The sequence below is a fragment of the Larus michahellis genome, chromosome 16 (assembly GCF_964199755.1).
Source record: "Larus michahellis chromosome 16, bLarMic1.1, whole genome shotgun sequence".
Taxonomy (NCBI): Eukaryota; Metazoa; Chordata; class Aves; order Charadriiformes; family Laridae; genus Larus; species Larus michahellis.
The window spans coordinates 4,556,423-4,568,533 of NC_133911.1; the positions used below are offsets into that span (position 1 = coordinate 4,556,423).

The following is a 12,111-nucleotide window of genomic DNA, read 5'->3' on the forward strand; positions in this document are numbered from 1 at the left end:
CTGCAACATCATCTGGCTGTTTCAGACCTCATCACTAAATGGCAGGAGTATCTGGCACTGCCTACATCTCACACCCCCCTGCATTATGCCAACACTCATTCCCCTTGCTCCACACTATGACCCAAAGAAGACCTCCACCACAGATTCTGAATATTCAAACTGACGCGATCTCTTGAAACAAATGGAAGAAAAGGAACCCCCTCACCGCCACTGCAAAATATACAGTAGTGATGTTGCAGCTAATCTATTCCAGCAAACAAACGCATAGCTCCCCCGGACAGCTACAGAAGGTATTAGCATTTAGAGATGGCTCAGGGTAGATGCCACCACAGAGAAACGGTCTGTAGGATGCTCTTTAGCACCACCTGTATTCATTGTATGATAAACACGGAATGTTGCAGCCCATAAATCCTCCTCACGCGCACGCAGGGCTTAGGAACACCTTATGAGACTTATACGGAACAGCAAAGCGAGCCCCTTCCCCTCCCATTTGCAAGAGCCTGTACCTCCATGGCTGGGCACAGCCATGCTGTTGGCCAGCTGGTAGAGACGTTGTTGCTGCTGCTCTTCAAACGTGCCATGTTCATTCAGTGCCGACATCATGCGTCTATAGTGCTCCTCCGGGGTCATCTGAGTCACCGAGTCCTCAAGCAGAGGCGTGTGGGAGTTTTCTGAAGAGCAGAAAGATTTGGTCTTTTTTCCAGAGAGAAATACAGTGGAAAATCACATAAGTATGGGGATAGTGCAAAAGAAAGAGAAAGGGGGGGGGGTGTAAGAGGGATATTAACACAATTTCCCACAGCTCTGTAGCGTACCCACTGAACTCGATGTACCGAGCTGCCAAATGGAGCTGACCTGGTGCTCCGAGATGAATCACTGCATGCGGTCAAGACACCCCTACAACTTGCTAAACCTCCAAACATGGGCATGCTTATATAGAGAAAAGTCTACGGCTTCAATTGCTGCAGCACCCAAAAAACTCATAAACAACTGCCCCCCAGCCCTCGAAAGCAACAAGCCTTACATTATTGTAACACAAAATTACCCGTAGGCTCTCTACCCGCAAGGTGGCAAAGAGGACACGCAGGATGAAAGAGTCCACTGAGTTCTCACCCTTCCATCTCAGGGAACGTGAGTTCTTTTTTTCAACTACTACCTGATGAGACATGCACCTCTCTCCCCCACCTCCTGAACCCCCGCAAGGACACAACGATGTGAGAGATGTCCAAGCACCCGATGTAGGTGATGCCGACAACCGTGCAACAGACAGCGATGACAGTCCACCTGCCCAGCTCTTGGAGGCAAGTCACGAAAGCAGGTTCTTTCAGATCTGTACGTATGGCTAAGCACCCTGAGGCCGTTAAAATTACCCCCAACACGCCTCCATCTCCATCTTCCCGGAATGGCTGCAGAGCCCAGGAGGGAGGCGCTTTGAGGAAGGCCCTGCCTGCTCCCTGGGCAGTCGGAACCCCAGTCTGACAATCAGGGAGATAAAACCACCGAGGCTTTGTGTTTACTGTAAGCAGAACTCAAGAGTAATTACCGTTCTCCGCCTTGGCGGTGGATTTTATCTTGGATCTTCCCCACAGGCAAAACCTTTTCATTACTGGGAGAGGAACTCCCAGTAACAACCTCAACAGGCAGAAGGGAAGGGAGGGAGCGGGAAGGGCTCCCCCCACGCTGCAGTCACCAGACCACCGCTGCGTTCAGTGAATGACAAGCCCACCCTACCGTGTGCCCCAGATTCCCGCTCCTTCATCCACCTCATTTGGCAGACGGAGTCCCTCAGGGCTCATGGCAGGTGACTCTGCTGCTAGACTGGCTCCAAATTCAAGGTGGTGGCTCTGAGCACAGACACAGCACCAGCGCTGTGATGAAAACACAGGTCATCTTGTTGGGAAAAGAGCTGTGGATCTCTCTCAGGTGAGAGAAAGGCCCCTAAGCTTGCTATCAGAAAAGAGAGCTTGTGGCAAACAGAAACAGTCGAAGAGACAGAGTACTTGTAAAACCTGGCCCTGCCACAGGAGCTCAGGGACTGGTTCACTTCTGCCTCGGCCAGAACGAGAGCCCGTGCGTGGCGAGTGCTGTCTGCCACCAAACGCATTACACAACCGAGGGTACAGGGGCTCAGATTTTGGGGATGCAACCTTTACGTGTCATAATGAAATCGCCTCCTCCCCAAAACACAGGAGGGCCTAATAATAATAATAATAATAATAATAATAATAATAATAATAGAGAGTTTGAGCTGCACAAAGTTTCAATAAAAACAGGTTGCATCACTGGCTCCCAAGATACTCTTCCTCTGCAAAAGGGAAATGACTTCAGTCCCCTCCAACTCAGGTCAGCCACGGGGCTCAGCAAGGATTCTCAATGAGCACAGCAATTTGTGGCTGTATCTGCAACCACTCATCTCTACCCCAGTGACACGTATCTGCATCTCGGGGACCACAGGCTTCCTGTGCAGATCACAGGTTCTTGGCCTGCTTCAAGCCAGCAAGGAGCTGGCTCCCCACCCCGAACATCCGCACCGCACTTAGAAACTAGACCCGAAAGAGGGAGGTGGCACAAGCTGATGGCCACGCCATGCCTGCTCCCTCCCCCTCCCTACCTCCAGTACCCAAACCCGCAAGACACCAGTGGAAGGAGCAGGGGTGTGGGGGGCCAAATTCCCTTCCACGTCCCCTTCCCACCAGGTCACTCCGCAGACCAGATTCCCACATCCTCCTCCACTCTCTTGCTACCTCCCCCAGGAACACAGAAGTGCACCAACCGCTTCAGTTCCCTTCTGATGCTCTTAACCAAAGGTCTAAGGAGCAAAGCCGCACGCCACAGACCTGATTTAGAAAAACACCGATTTTTTTTTTTTCCCCCCACAGCTGTGTCATTAGAGAAAAAAGAGAGGGGGGGAGGGGATTTAATAACACTTAATTACCATAAACTCTATCCGATCAGCCGCAGAGCAGATTTCAGGTGCAAAGAGGAGGGGGAGGCAAGGGGAGGCTAAGAGGAAGGAGGAGTCCAGGGAAAGGCTGGATTTCCACACTTAGAACTTGGAAGATTTCACATGACTCAGCCAGTGCTAATTCCAGCTCTGCTGAAGCTTTGCTGTCTGCTTTTGTCATTACCAGGGGGTAATGCGGGAGACTGATCTCGCCAAATCTCTTCCAGCCGCCAGGTGTGAAATGGACTCTGGCACGGTCACCGGGAAGGCACAGCCAAGGGAGGCATCTGTTGGGCCCTGGCATCTCCAGCATGGCTCCCTGTTCGCCCGAGCCAAGGGGAGCCCACCTCTCCCACCCGCCACCAACACCACAGGGTCCCGATGGCAGCAGCCACGGGGAATTCCGGCTCTTGGAAGACGCTGGCTTTCCGCTCAGCCTGAAGGACGTGTCATTGCTGCACAACCTTTTCACCAAGCTTTTGTAAGGCTTGTCCTCCCCAAGTGATCCCAAAGGAGCACCCAGCTTGTCCGTCTCCTCTCCTGCTACAACAAACCCATGACGGGATGAAGCTCCTCTACTGACCCACAGTAAAAGCTCAAGGACCTGCTGCAACAGCATCTCACCCCAGGTTCAAAGCCAGGTCTACGTCAGCAGCGTGAGGGTCTTTGCTGCCTGAGCTGCCACCTGCCGGGGCAGAGAGGGCCCGTGCCCACTCCCACCATGTTCAGCAGTATGGCTTTGGGGGGCAGCGAAGTTGCTAGCGAGAACGGGGCCAAACATTGTTTCTCCATTTTCATGGGCAAGCGGGCTGCCAAAACAATCAACAGATGGATCCCCTCTCCCCCCAGAAGAACGGGAACAAATTGACAGAGGCTGGATCTGAACTGCTCAGCTGTAGTCCAATTCCAGTTCTGGTGTACTTCATTAACCAAAGACGCAGTAAGATTTTGTTTTGTTTTAAATGATCTACAATAGCAAAGAAAAGAGAATGACATTAGGAGCAGCGTATGAGGTCATCAGCCCACCCCAGGAGGCGAGTGCAATATTGTTCCCTACGTGTGTTTTCCAGCACTTAGTCCAGCCTAGTGTCAAATCTTCCCAAATGATGAGGCTTCTACCAGATTTATTTTTCAGCCGTTCAAATCGGAATCAAAACGCTCTTAATGATTTTCTCTTTTTGCAATCATTCGGTTCTATTTCACGTCTCGAGGTATCGCAGAAGCAGATCGCCAGACACGCTGCTGCCGCGGGAGTGAGGGTTTTACTTGGGGAATTGTCTCCCGGGGAGAAAGCTTCCTCCGTGACCTGCCAGCACAGCCCTCGCTCCGAGCCTCTGATATGCTCGCATTTCCATATTAGACGCGAGAACGTTCTGCTCTGTTTGACAGCAGTGCTGGCGCGGCCCTGTTTCCACTGAGATAGGGCTCTCTTTTGATCTCTGGTGCGCACACTGCGAGCGCTGGGGAGGGGGGAAGGGAAGGTTACTGCTTCCCCGCTGGAAGGGTTTCCAGCCCTACAGGTGTTTTTTCACTCAGTCAGAGAGGAGGAGTGATTTACTCGGCTGCCTCTGTTCTCCTTGCCTTGTCAGACGCAGCCACGGCGGCACGAGATGTGCCGCGGGCACGGGGTCACTTCTCCTCTTCAAAAAGCTGTTTTGGAGACAATGCAGCCAGAGCTGCATCCAGGGCAGGGCCGGCACGTCGTGGAGAGGGGGACAGTCCCCACTTGGAGCTGTACAGCACCACGGCAGAGCACAAAAGGTGGAGGACCAGCACCCACACAAGGCACTCCACCCAGATGGAGAAAAAGGACGGGTGCATCCAGGGAGACGCTGCCTACCTGGCTGCTGCTGGAGGAGAGCGTGGGGCCACACGGGCTACAAAACTCCAGTTGGTGGCCCTTGTTTCCCTTCCTTCCCACTCCTCATTCACAACCTGCACTCACAGCACCTGGGTCCCAGCCAAGCTTGGGGCTCCAGCGCAATCCCACACTTTACAGCACTACTCGACAGCAGTAGTTCCCAAATTCCAGGTAACTAGCCACTAGGGTCCCTCCTGTTTGAAAACGGCTTGTCACGTAACGCAGATCCTTCTGTTTCCAACCATCTCCTTAGCACAGAGCTGGGAAACACAGGGAACGTTTCCCTCCTGGCCCTCCGTGGTACCCACGCCGCCGGAACGCTGCCTGGCTGCAGGATGGGAAGTCTCCTGGGAGTTCTCAGCTGCAAGGTGCTCTCGCTGTTCGGGGTTTAAGACACACAAACACTGGCTAGAGCCCCTCCTTTGCCCCTCTTCTCATAATGGGGTGGGTGAATAAAGGCCCCAAAAGCACACAAGTCTCTGCCCCAGCTCAGCCCCTCACTATTCCGATGGTATTCTACCAGCAGCACAGCCTAGGCTTAAAATGCCTGCCACAGCGCTGGAGAGAACAGGGGGTCCCCAGTGATCTAATATAATAAAAAACAGGTAAAAGGCCCAGCTCAGAATTTCCATTCCATCTCACGCAATTGTAAAGGGCTGGGAAGGCTTTCTGAGGAAAAAGTGGGAGTAGAAAACCAAAGGCTGCTTTTATTCAGGGCTTGCCAGGAACACCTCTCCTAATGGGCTGGGAGAATCCCTGAGTTATTCAGAGTTAAGGAGCAGGATTTAGGTCCCGAGCGCATACTGCAACGTCAAGGGCTGTTTATCTGCCTCACACGGCACTCGCCCCACTCAAGTAGAGAAAAAAGGTGGGAAGGCCAGAGGAAAGAAATGGAATGGGATCGTTTGACCCTGCTGGTCCCATGGCAAAATCATCGATTTGTGCAAGTTCAGCCAGTTTATTAGGAGAAATCCAAAGATGGCTTGGTTAAAGTTTAGCCCATTCTCAGGGAGGCCACATAGGTTGCTGTTACCTGGATTCAGTTCCTAAGCATGCACTGTCTTGGAATTACAACGGATAGAGACTCGGCAGAAACAGCAAAGAGGAGTGCAGGTGTATCTAGTGTGTTACAGGAGTCTCACGCCCCTATATAACAAATGCATTTCAGAACCTATAGAAGCAGCCTGCTGGAACTTACCTGCGCATCTACTAGAAACGTTTCAGTGATAACAGGAATAGGGCAGATGAAAAAAATGGGGGAAAACAGGCAAAGAGTAGCGGTGTATAGGGTTCCTCCTTAGACCTTTCAGAAAAGCCCAGTAAAAAGCTAAGGCACTTCTACTTGTATTAAAGAGTTAAGAGGCAGGCAAGGGTTACATGAAAGAAAAGATTTAGTATGTGCTTAGGTAGTGTTAGCAATATTAGATTAAGTGACACTAGCATTCAACATCCTCTCAGAGCATGCTGCCTTTCAGATCATAATTTGGCGACAAGGAGTCAAGAAGAGACAACATAGAGGAACATTATGCGAAATCAGCATGCAGTACAGGTCCCTACAATATATCTTTATATAGTATAACATAAGGTGTGTAGTTTAAGAAGGCTTCGGGACAAACTGCTGCAAAAAGTCTCCTTGTAGATTCCCTGGATTGGTTATTGAGAATATACACCTTCAAGAGTCTCAGCTGCCGGACTCCAAACCTATGGAACAGGATCCAGCTTCAGACAGCTAGTCTGCTTTTTATTTATTATTTTTTTTTAGTGGCAAAAGAGTGCAGGTTAAGCAGAGTGATCGAGATGGGTATTACTGACAGCTAATTGGTTTGAACTTAACAACAAAGCCTTTAAGTGAACGGCCTGCAAAACCTCATTTACACAACCTCGAGACAAACTCATTAACTGCAGGCTCCATTACCCGCTGCACTTTGCCAGTTGTAAAGAAAGTTTAAAAATCCCGTTTATAGGAAAGAACCATAGGACAAATCAGGAGATTAAAAAAAAAAATAAATCCCTAAAAAGAGAAGCCTTCTGCAGATTCCATCTCTATAGGAACAGTGCCATAAATGCATAAGAAAGAACTAGGCAGCCCTATTCTCCCCGCTAGGCTTCTTTTTTTCCCTTTAAAGGAACAGATGCCAGCATGATAAGCCTCTGTGTATCTTTTATATTAAACATGTAATCAAGACATTCTGCCCGAAAAGTAGAAACGCCCCGAAAATCCACCTCCAAAGCTGCAGCTTGCTTTTTTAATCATAAAACAATTATTCTAATCAAGCGGCAACCCCTTTCTCGCACTGCGAGCTTCCCTCCGATTAGATAAAGAAAGCACAGCACACTGGTAGCATCCTGCATGCACCCTCGGTGCCGGATACTCCCAGCTCCCACACCACAGCCTCCTGCAACCCTCCCTTCCCTCCCTCCTTAATTTCAATTAAGTTCCACTCTTAAGAAAGGAGAAGAAAGGGGAAAGGGATGGGGGAGGGAGAAGCAGCACTTACCCTTTGGGGACTCACTTCTGGCTTTCTTGCTTTCTAAAGGACACTCACTGCTGCTGTTGGGAGAACATACTCTTCTCTTGCCTAAAATTTCATCTAGAAGAGAGATGAGAAACCTGAGTATCAGATAAGGTTGTACTTTCCTCTTTGCAGAAGCAACCAGAGAGACTTTGGTATTTTGCTCCTCTCTCTCACACACACACAGACACACACACATATATCACAAGCAGAGGGGAAAAAAAAAAAATGAAAGTAAGAAAAATCATCATCTTGAGAGCCTTGATCTGCTTTCCTAATCACGCAGTCCAAAAGCACATAATGACTATTCACACACTGATCAATGCAACGTTTTAAAGCTATAAATTCTGAATCCAGTTGATTTCCTTACTGAGTTTCATCATTTGTTCTGTTGCCTTTTGTCCCCCTGGTGTTTCCACTCCTTTCATGCCCTGATGCAAAGCAACTGGGGGAGAGAAAGGGGAGGAAAAAAACAACACACACAAAAAAAGCACAACAGATCTCTGAATCTTCCTACCACAGTATCTCTCTCTCTCTCTCTCTCTCTCTCAATCTCTCCCCCCCCTTCTCCCCCCCCTCCTCCTTCAAAACCTCAAGGTCCTTAGCAATCTTCCCCCTCTAGGTTGTACGGAAACACTCAAGCCTTTTGCATTACTGCAGCCCTACAAACCAACACAAAATATCTAATATAGAATTACAGCGTCCCCGAACAGATTTAAAATCAATATCCTCCCATAATAACGCTGGGGAAACTGAAAGCATGATGTTGCATATGGGCAGGAAGGAAGAGACTGTTTGTCACTGCAAGCATCAAATTCTCATCTATCAAGGGCTTGTTAAAGATGCAGCATCTTAAAACAAACAAAAAAAATATCTCACAAACAAGCAGCATATTCCAGCGAGTGTGCGTTGCGTTTGCCTGTGAGCCGACACGCGTGCAAAGCCCCTGCAATTTGCAGTGTGTTGCTTGAGAAAGGTTACAAACCCCCTTGGTGCTATTTATAAGAACAACAAAATTATTTATGTTCCGGGGGACTTTTTAAGCCAAGCAACTGTCCCTCACACTCAGAACGACTCCACGTTACTTTGAATTCAGCTACGCCAGCCCAGGTTCCTGCCTTGGCACTGTATTTCTCAGGGGATGCGGAGCAGGGATGCGCGGCTGCCAGGGGCTGAGCGGTGCCGCGGGCAGAGCCTGCCAGGCAGCGCCGTTAGCCAAAGAGCGATTCTGGAACTCCGCAAAGTTACAAGTGGCATTTCAAGGTTTTAAAGAGCACAAGCTGCCTCCCGTCTCATCTTGCCATGACCCTGTCACCCAGCCTGTTAACACAACCGGCGCTCAGAGACAACCATCCAGAACCAAAAGCAAAGCAAATACAACAAAAGAGTGGTAACTGGAAAGCAGATGGGAAAGGACAGATTCAGCCTTTGACAGCACTTTGCTTTTCTCAGCACTTCACATCCCAGGTGTTGAGTCAGCCTTTCAATACAGTTTGAATTTTATCAATCCTCCTGCCTCAGTTTACCCATTAAATAACTTCTCCAAAGCCACAGTCTCATCTTGCCAAGCCAGCACCAAAGCTAGGAAGTACCTGGCCACACAGCACAAATAGAGTCACAAGCTCCCTCCCCACGGAACTCTTCATTCTTCATGTCGATTTTCCTGGAAACGTTAAGTCTGATGCTGCAAACCCTCAGCGCCGGAGGCCAAGATCATATATCCTCCTCAGAAGTGTTCTCATCCGGGATTTGTGGCTTTGAAACAACAAAGTCCCGTTGCTCCTCTCGCCCCTCCCAGCCTGGGCAGGAGGCAGCAAACCCCAACAGGGCTCGTCCTGATGTACTTCAGGCAGAAGACTCCATGGAAGAACTGGTGACAGAAGCACCAGTTACATGTGACAGCAGTTAGAATATGAGCAGTAAAAGATTCCTTGATTTCACAACTCTGCCAAGGCACCTCATTACTCTCCCGTCGCTCCTTCTCTCTCGCTGTTCCACTCCCACCCCCAGGCGCCCATCTGCCGGCAGACGCTGGCTCCGACTCGCACCATGCCCTGCTATTCCCAGACACGTCACCAGGACAGGTTGCGAGGCCCATCTCCCTCCCAACCGGCTGCACTTGTGCAGGGGAAGACCAAGATCATGCAGGAACTCTAAAGCGGCACCAACTCCATCAGACCCATGCCCCACCTGTCCCCAAAACACCCACTTCTTGGCACACACGTGAGTGAGCTGGCAGCTGCCACCGCCGGCATGCCACCGGGAAAGGTCCCAGATGTCCTTCAGTTGAGAATTGAACTTGGCCCTCCAGAGAGATCCCACACGAGTGTATTAATCTCTAGGATGATCCGCAGCATTTTCCTTCCAGCATCTCAGGTTCACACTGTACCAAAGCACCAAATCCCACACACTGACTTTGTATTTGGGTTGCCCCCCAGCAGTTTTTATCACAGTCAGTCAGACCACAGAATGAAAATTTTCCATTTTTTTTTTTTCTTTCCTTTGTGTAAGGCAAAGTCCTGGGACATGTCAGAGACTGCCTCTGCCCCTAGTGCAGGGACTAAATCAACAAGATACACAGTCAGCGAGGAAAAGGGAATAATCTTCATTGGTAGCCAGTATGGAGGCACAAAGATATGACTTTACTGAGTCAGTAGGAGAGCACAACACTGAGCACCCATCTTTCAAATTCTAGTGCAGTGCTATAGGAAGTCATACCCCCCTCTCGGCTTTCTCAGCTGCAAAGCAGGGAAGAGGCAGGCCACGTTTTCATGAGTTAACCGCTAAACTCACAGATCCTGGGGTGCAACCTCAATGGCAATGTGTTTGTGGTACAGCACCCATCCTTTCCTCTCTGCAACTTAAACCATACACGCAGCTTTGGCATACCACTTACACCCATAAACATGCACCCTTTTACAGGACCCTATAGTCTAAATTCATCCGTTTACGCCCACATGCCGTTCATCCAGCCGCTCTTCGCACTCACCCACAAAGAACCAGGACAGTGGCTGAAGGCACTGGGATGGGAGCACCCATAGTCCAAGCTCTCCCTGACTTTGCAGCAGCAGCAAAACCCACTATGTTTTGCAAACGAGCTGACAGTGTAACTTCTGGATGTCTTAGCACCCTCCCAGAGGCAGGCTGTGCATTTAGAGCACGCTGCAACTCACTGGCCAGAAAGCCAAAAGCCAGCTGTTTGCTCAGCCCGTGCACCTGCAAAAGGCAACACTCCACCTTAGGACAGGCGTGGAGGGATAGTTGGGGGCGGGGGGGAGGTGTGTCTTTTTGTTTTTTGTTTTTCTTTTTTTTTTTCCCCAAATCCCTGCTTTTGCCTCCTCTCTCCTGCCTTCTACAAAGCATTTCAGTTGAGAGGAAGCCAAATCAGGGCAGTTTTTTAATATTAAAGCTGAAAATGAAAGACATTATCAGTAGAACTGTAATGTTATGAAGCTAGGCCGGGCAATAATACCAGTACGGAGTGCTAGAGGAAGCCCCAAGCATACTGATCACCTACTGCCACCAATGCAACACAGCCCCGAGCACCCCCCACCGCCCCCAGCTCTCCCATGCAGGTCCCCGATCCTGCGTTACATTCAAGGCTCCTGCTAGCTCGACAAGGCAGTACAGAAAGTGATCCAGGGAGGTTTTTGGAAACAAAATCGAGTATTTTCCCCCAAGATCTAGAAATCAAAGTGGATTTTTCCCCCTCTTTCATGGGAAGAGAAAGTTCAGCACTCACCTGCTACAATTCTACAGTGAATGAATAGAGACCGGCCAGGAAAGTAGGTCAGCTGGAAGAGGACAGCACTTCTGCCCCGTACAGAAGTATCACCCGATGGCCTTGCAACCATGAAGAGAAAGGATGTGGGTATGACACCATAAAACGAGCTTGTGTCGAACCAGGGCAATGGGGGTTTTATCTAATCACAGCCCTCTTTGGACTTGAGACACGCTGATTAGAGACCATGGGTGGAAATGTCACCTGGGAGTAACAGTGCTTTGCACCCCTGCGCTGCCTCTAATCCTCAGCCTCCCAGCACTCAGCAGAGCTGGGCGACTTAACAGTCATGTTCACCAACACGTCTAAGAATCCCAAGCCTCTTTATCAGCTTTGAGGCGAGGACTTGGGAGCCTAAGTCAGCTGGGAAGATTAGAAAACCTATCCCTAGGTTTCTCCAAAGAGAGAAGGACTTTATCTCCACTCTTTACATGGGAATCCGCAGCAGAGAAGATACACCAAGGACACACATTGCACCAACGGCAGGGTGAGACCTGAGCCCATGTCTCAACGACTGAGCACAGGGTTTCACCTGGAGAAGGGAAATGACAAATATGAGATGGTCACAAAATTTTTGCCCTCACAGCGTTGCCAGATGGATGGACTACAGAGCGAGTCCCAATTACAGCTGAGGAACCGCACCAAGTTTCTCTGCACTGTGTTATGCTACAGACACAACGGGAAGAGATCGAGACCTATCTCACGCTCCCCATCCGTATCATTGGTTTTGCTCTGAAAGCTTCTTGGACCCAGAAGTCCTGAGTAAACAGAGAACTGAGCCAACTTACATGGGAAACCACCCAGGCTCAGATAGCCAACATCTACTGAGAAGAGAGTCCTTTTTTCACCTCTTTTCACATTACTTTAAGAGGAGGAAAACATTCTCCCTTGCTCTTAACTCTCCCCCATCAAACTTAAAACCCTGGAGATGACAATTCCCACTGACCAGTCTGAAATGTCTTGGCAGCATCTCAGGTTATTCAGGTCTCCCCTTTCCCTCGGCTGAAACAAG

The 12,111-nt window shown here is 49.7% G+C and overlaps 1 protein-coding gene across 2 annotated transcripts in view; it reads right to left on the reverse strand.

Annotated features, from left to right (window-relative positions):
• SAMD11 (sterile alpha motif domain containing 11) overlaps nt 1-12,111 on the reverse strand; it is a 125,653-nt gene that overhangs the window by 31,133 nt on the left and 82,409 nt on the right. For both annotated transcript variants that reach the window (XM_074609452.1, XM_074609451.1), the window contains exons 6-7: nt 7,304-7,396; nt 507-671 (exon numbers count right to left, since the gene is read on the reverse strand). In XM_074609452.1, the coding sequence (XP_074465553.1) occupies nt 507-671; nt 7,304-7,396 (258 nt within the window). The remainder of the gene's footprint in view (nt 1-506; nt 672-7,303; nt 7,397-12,111) is intronic.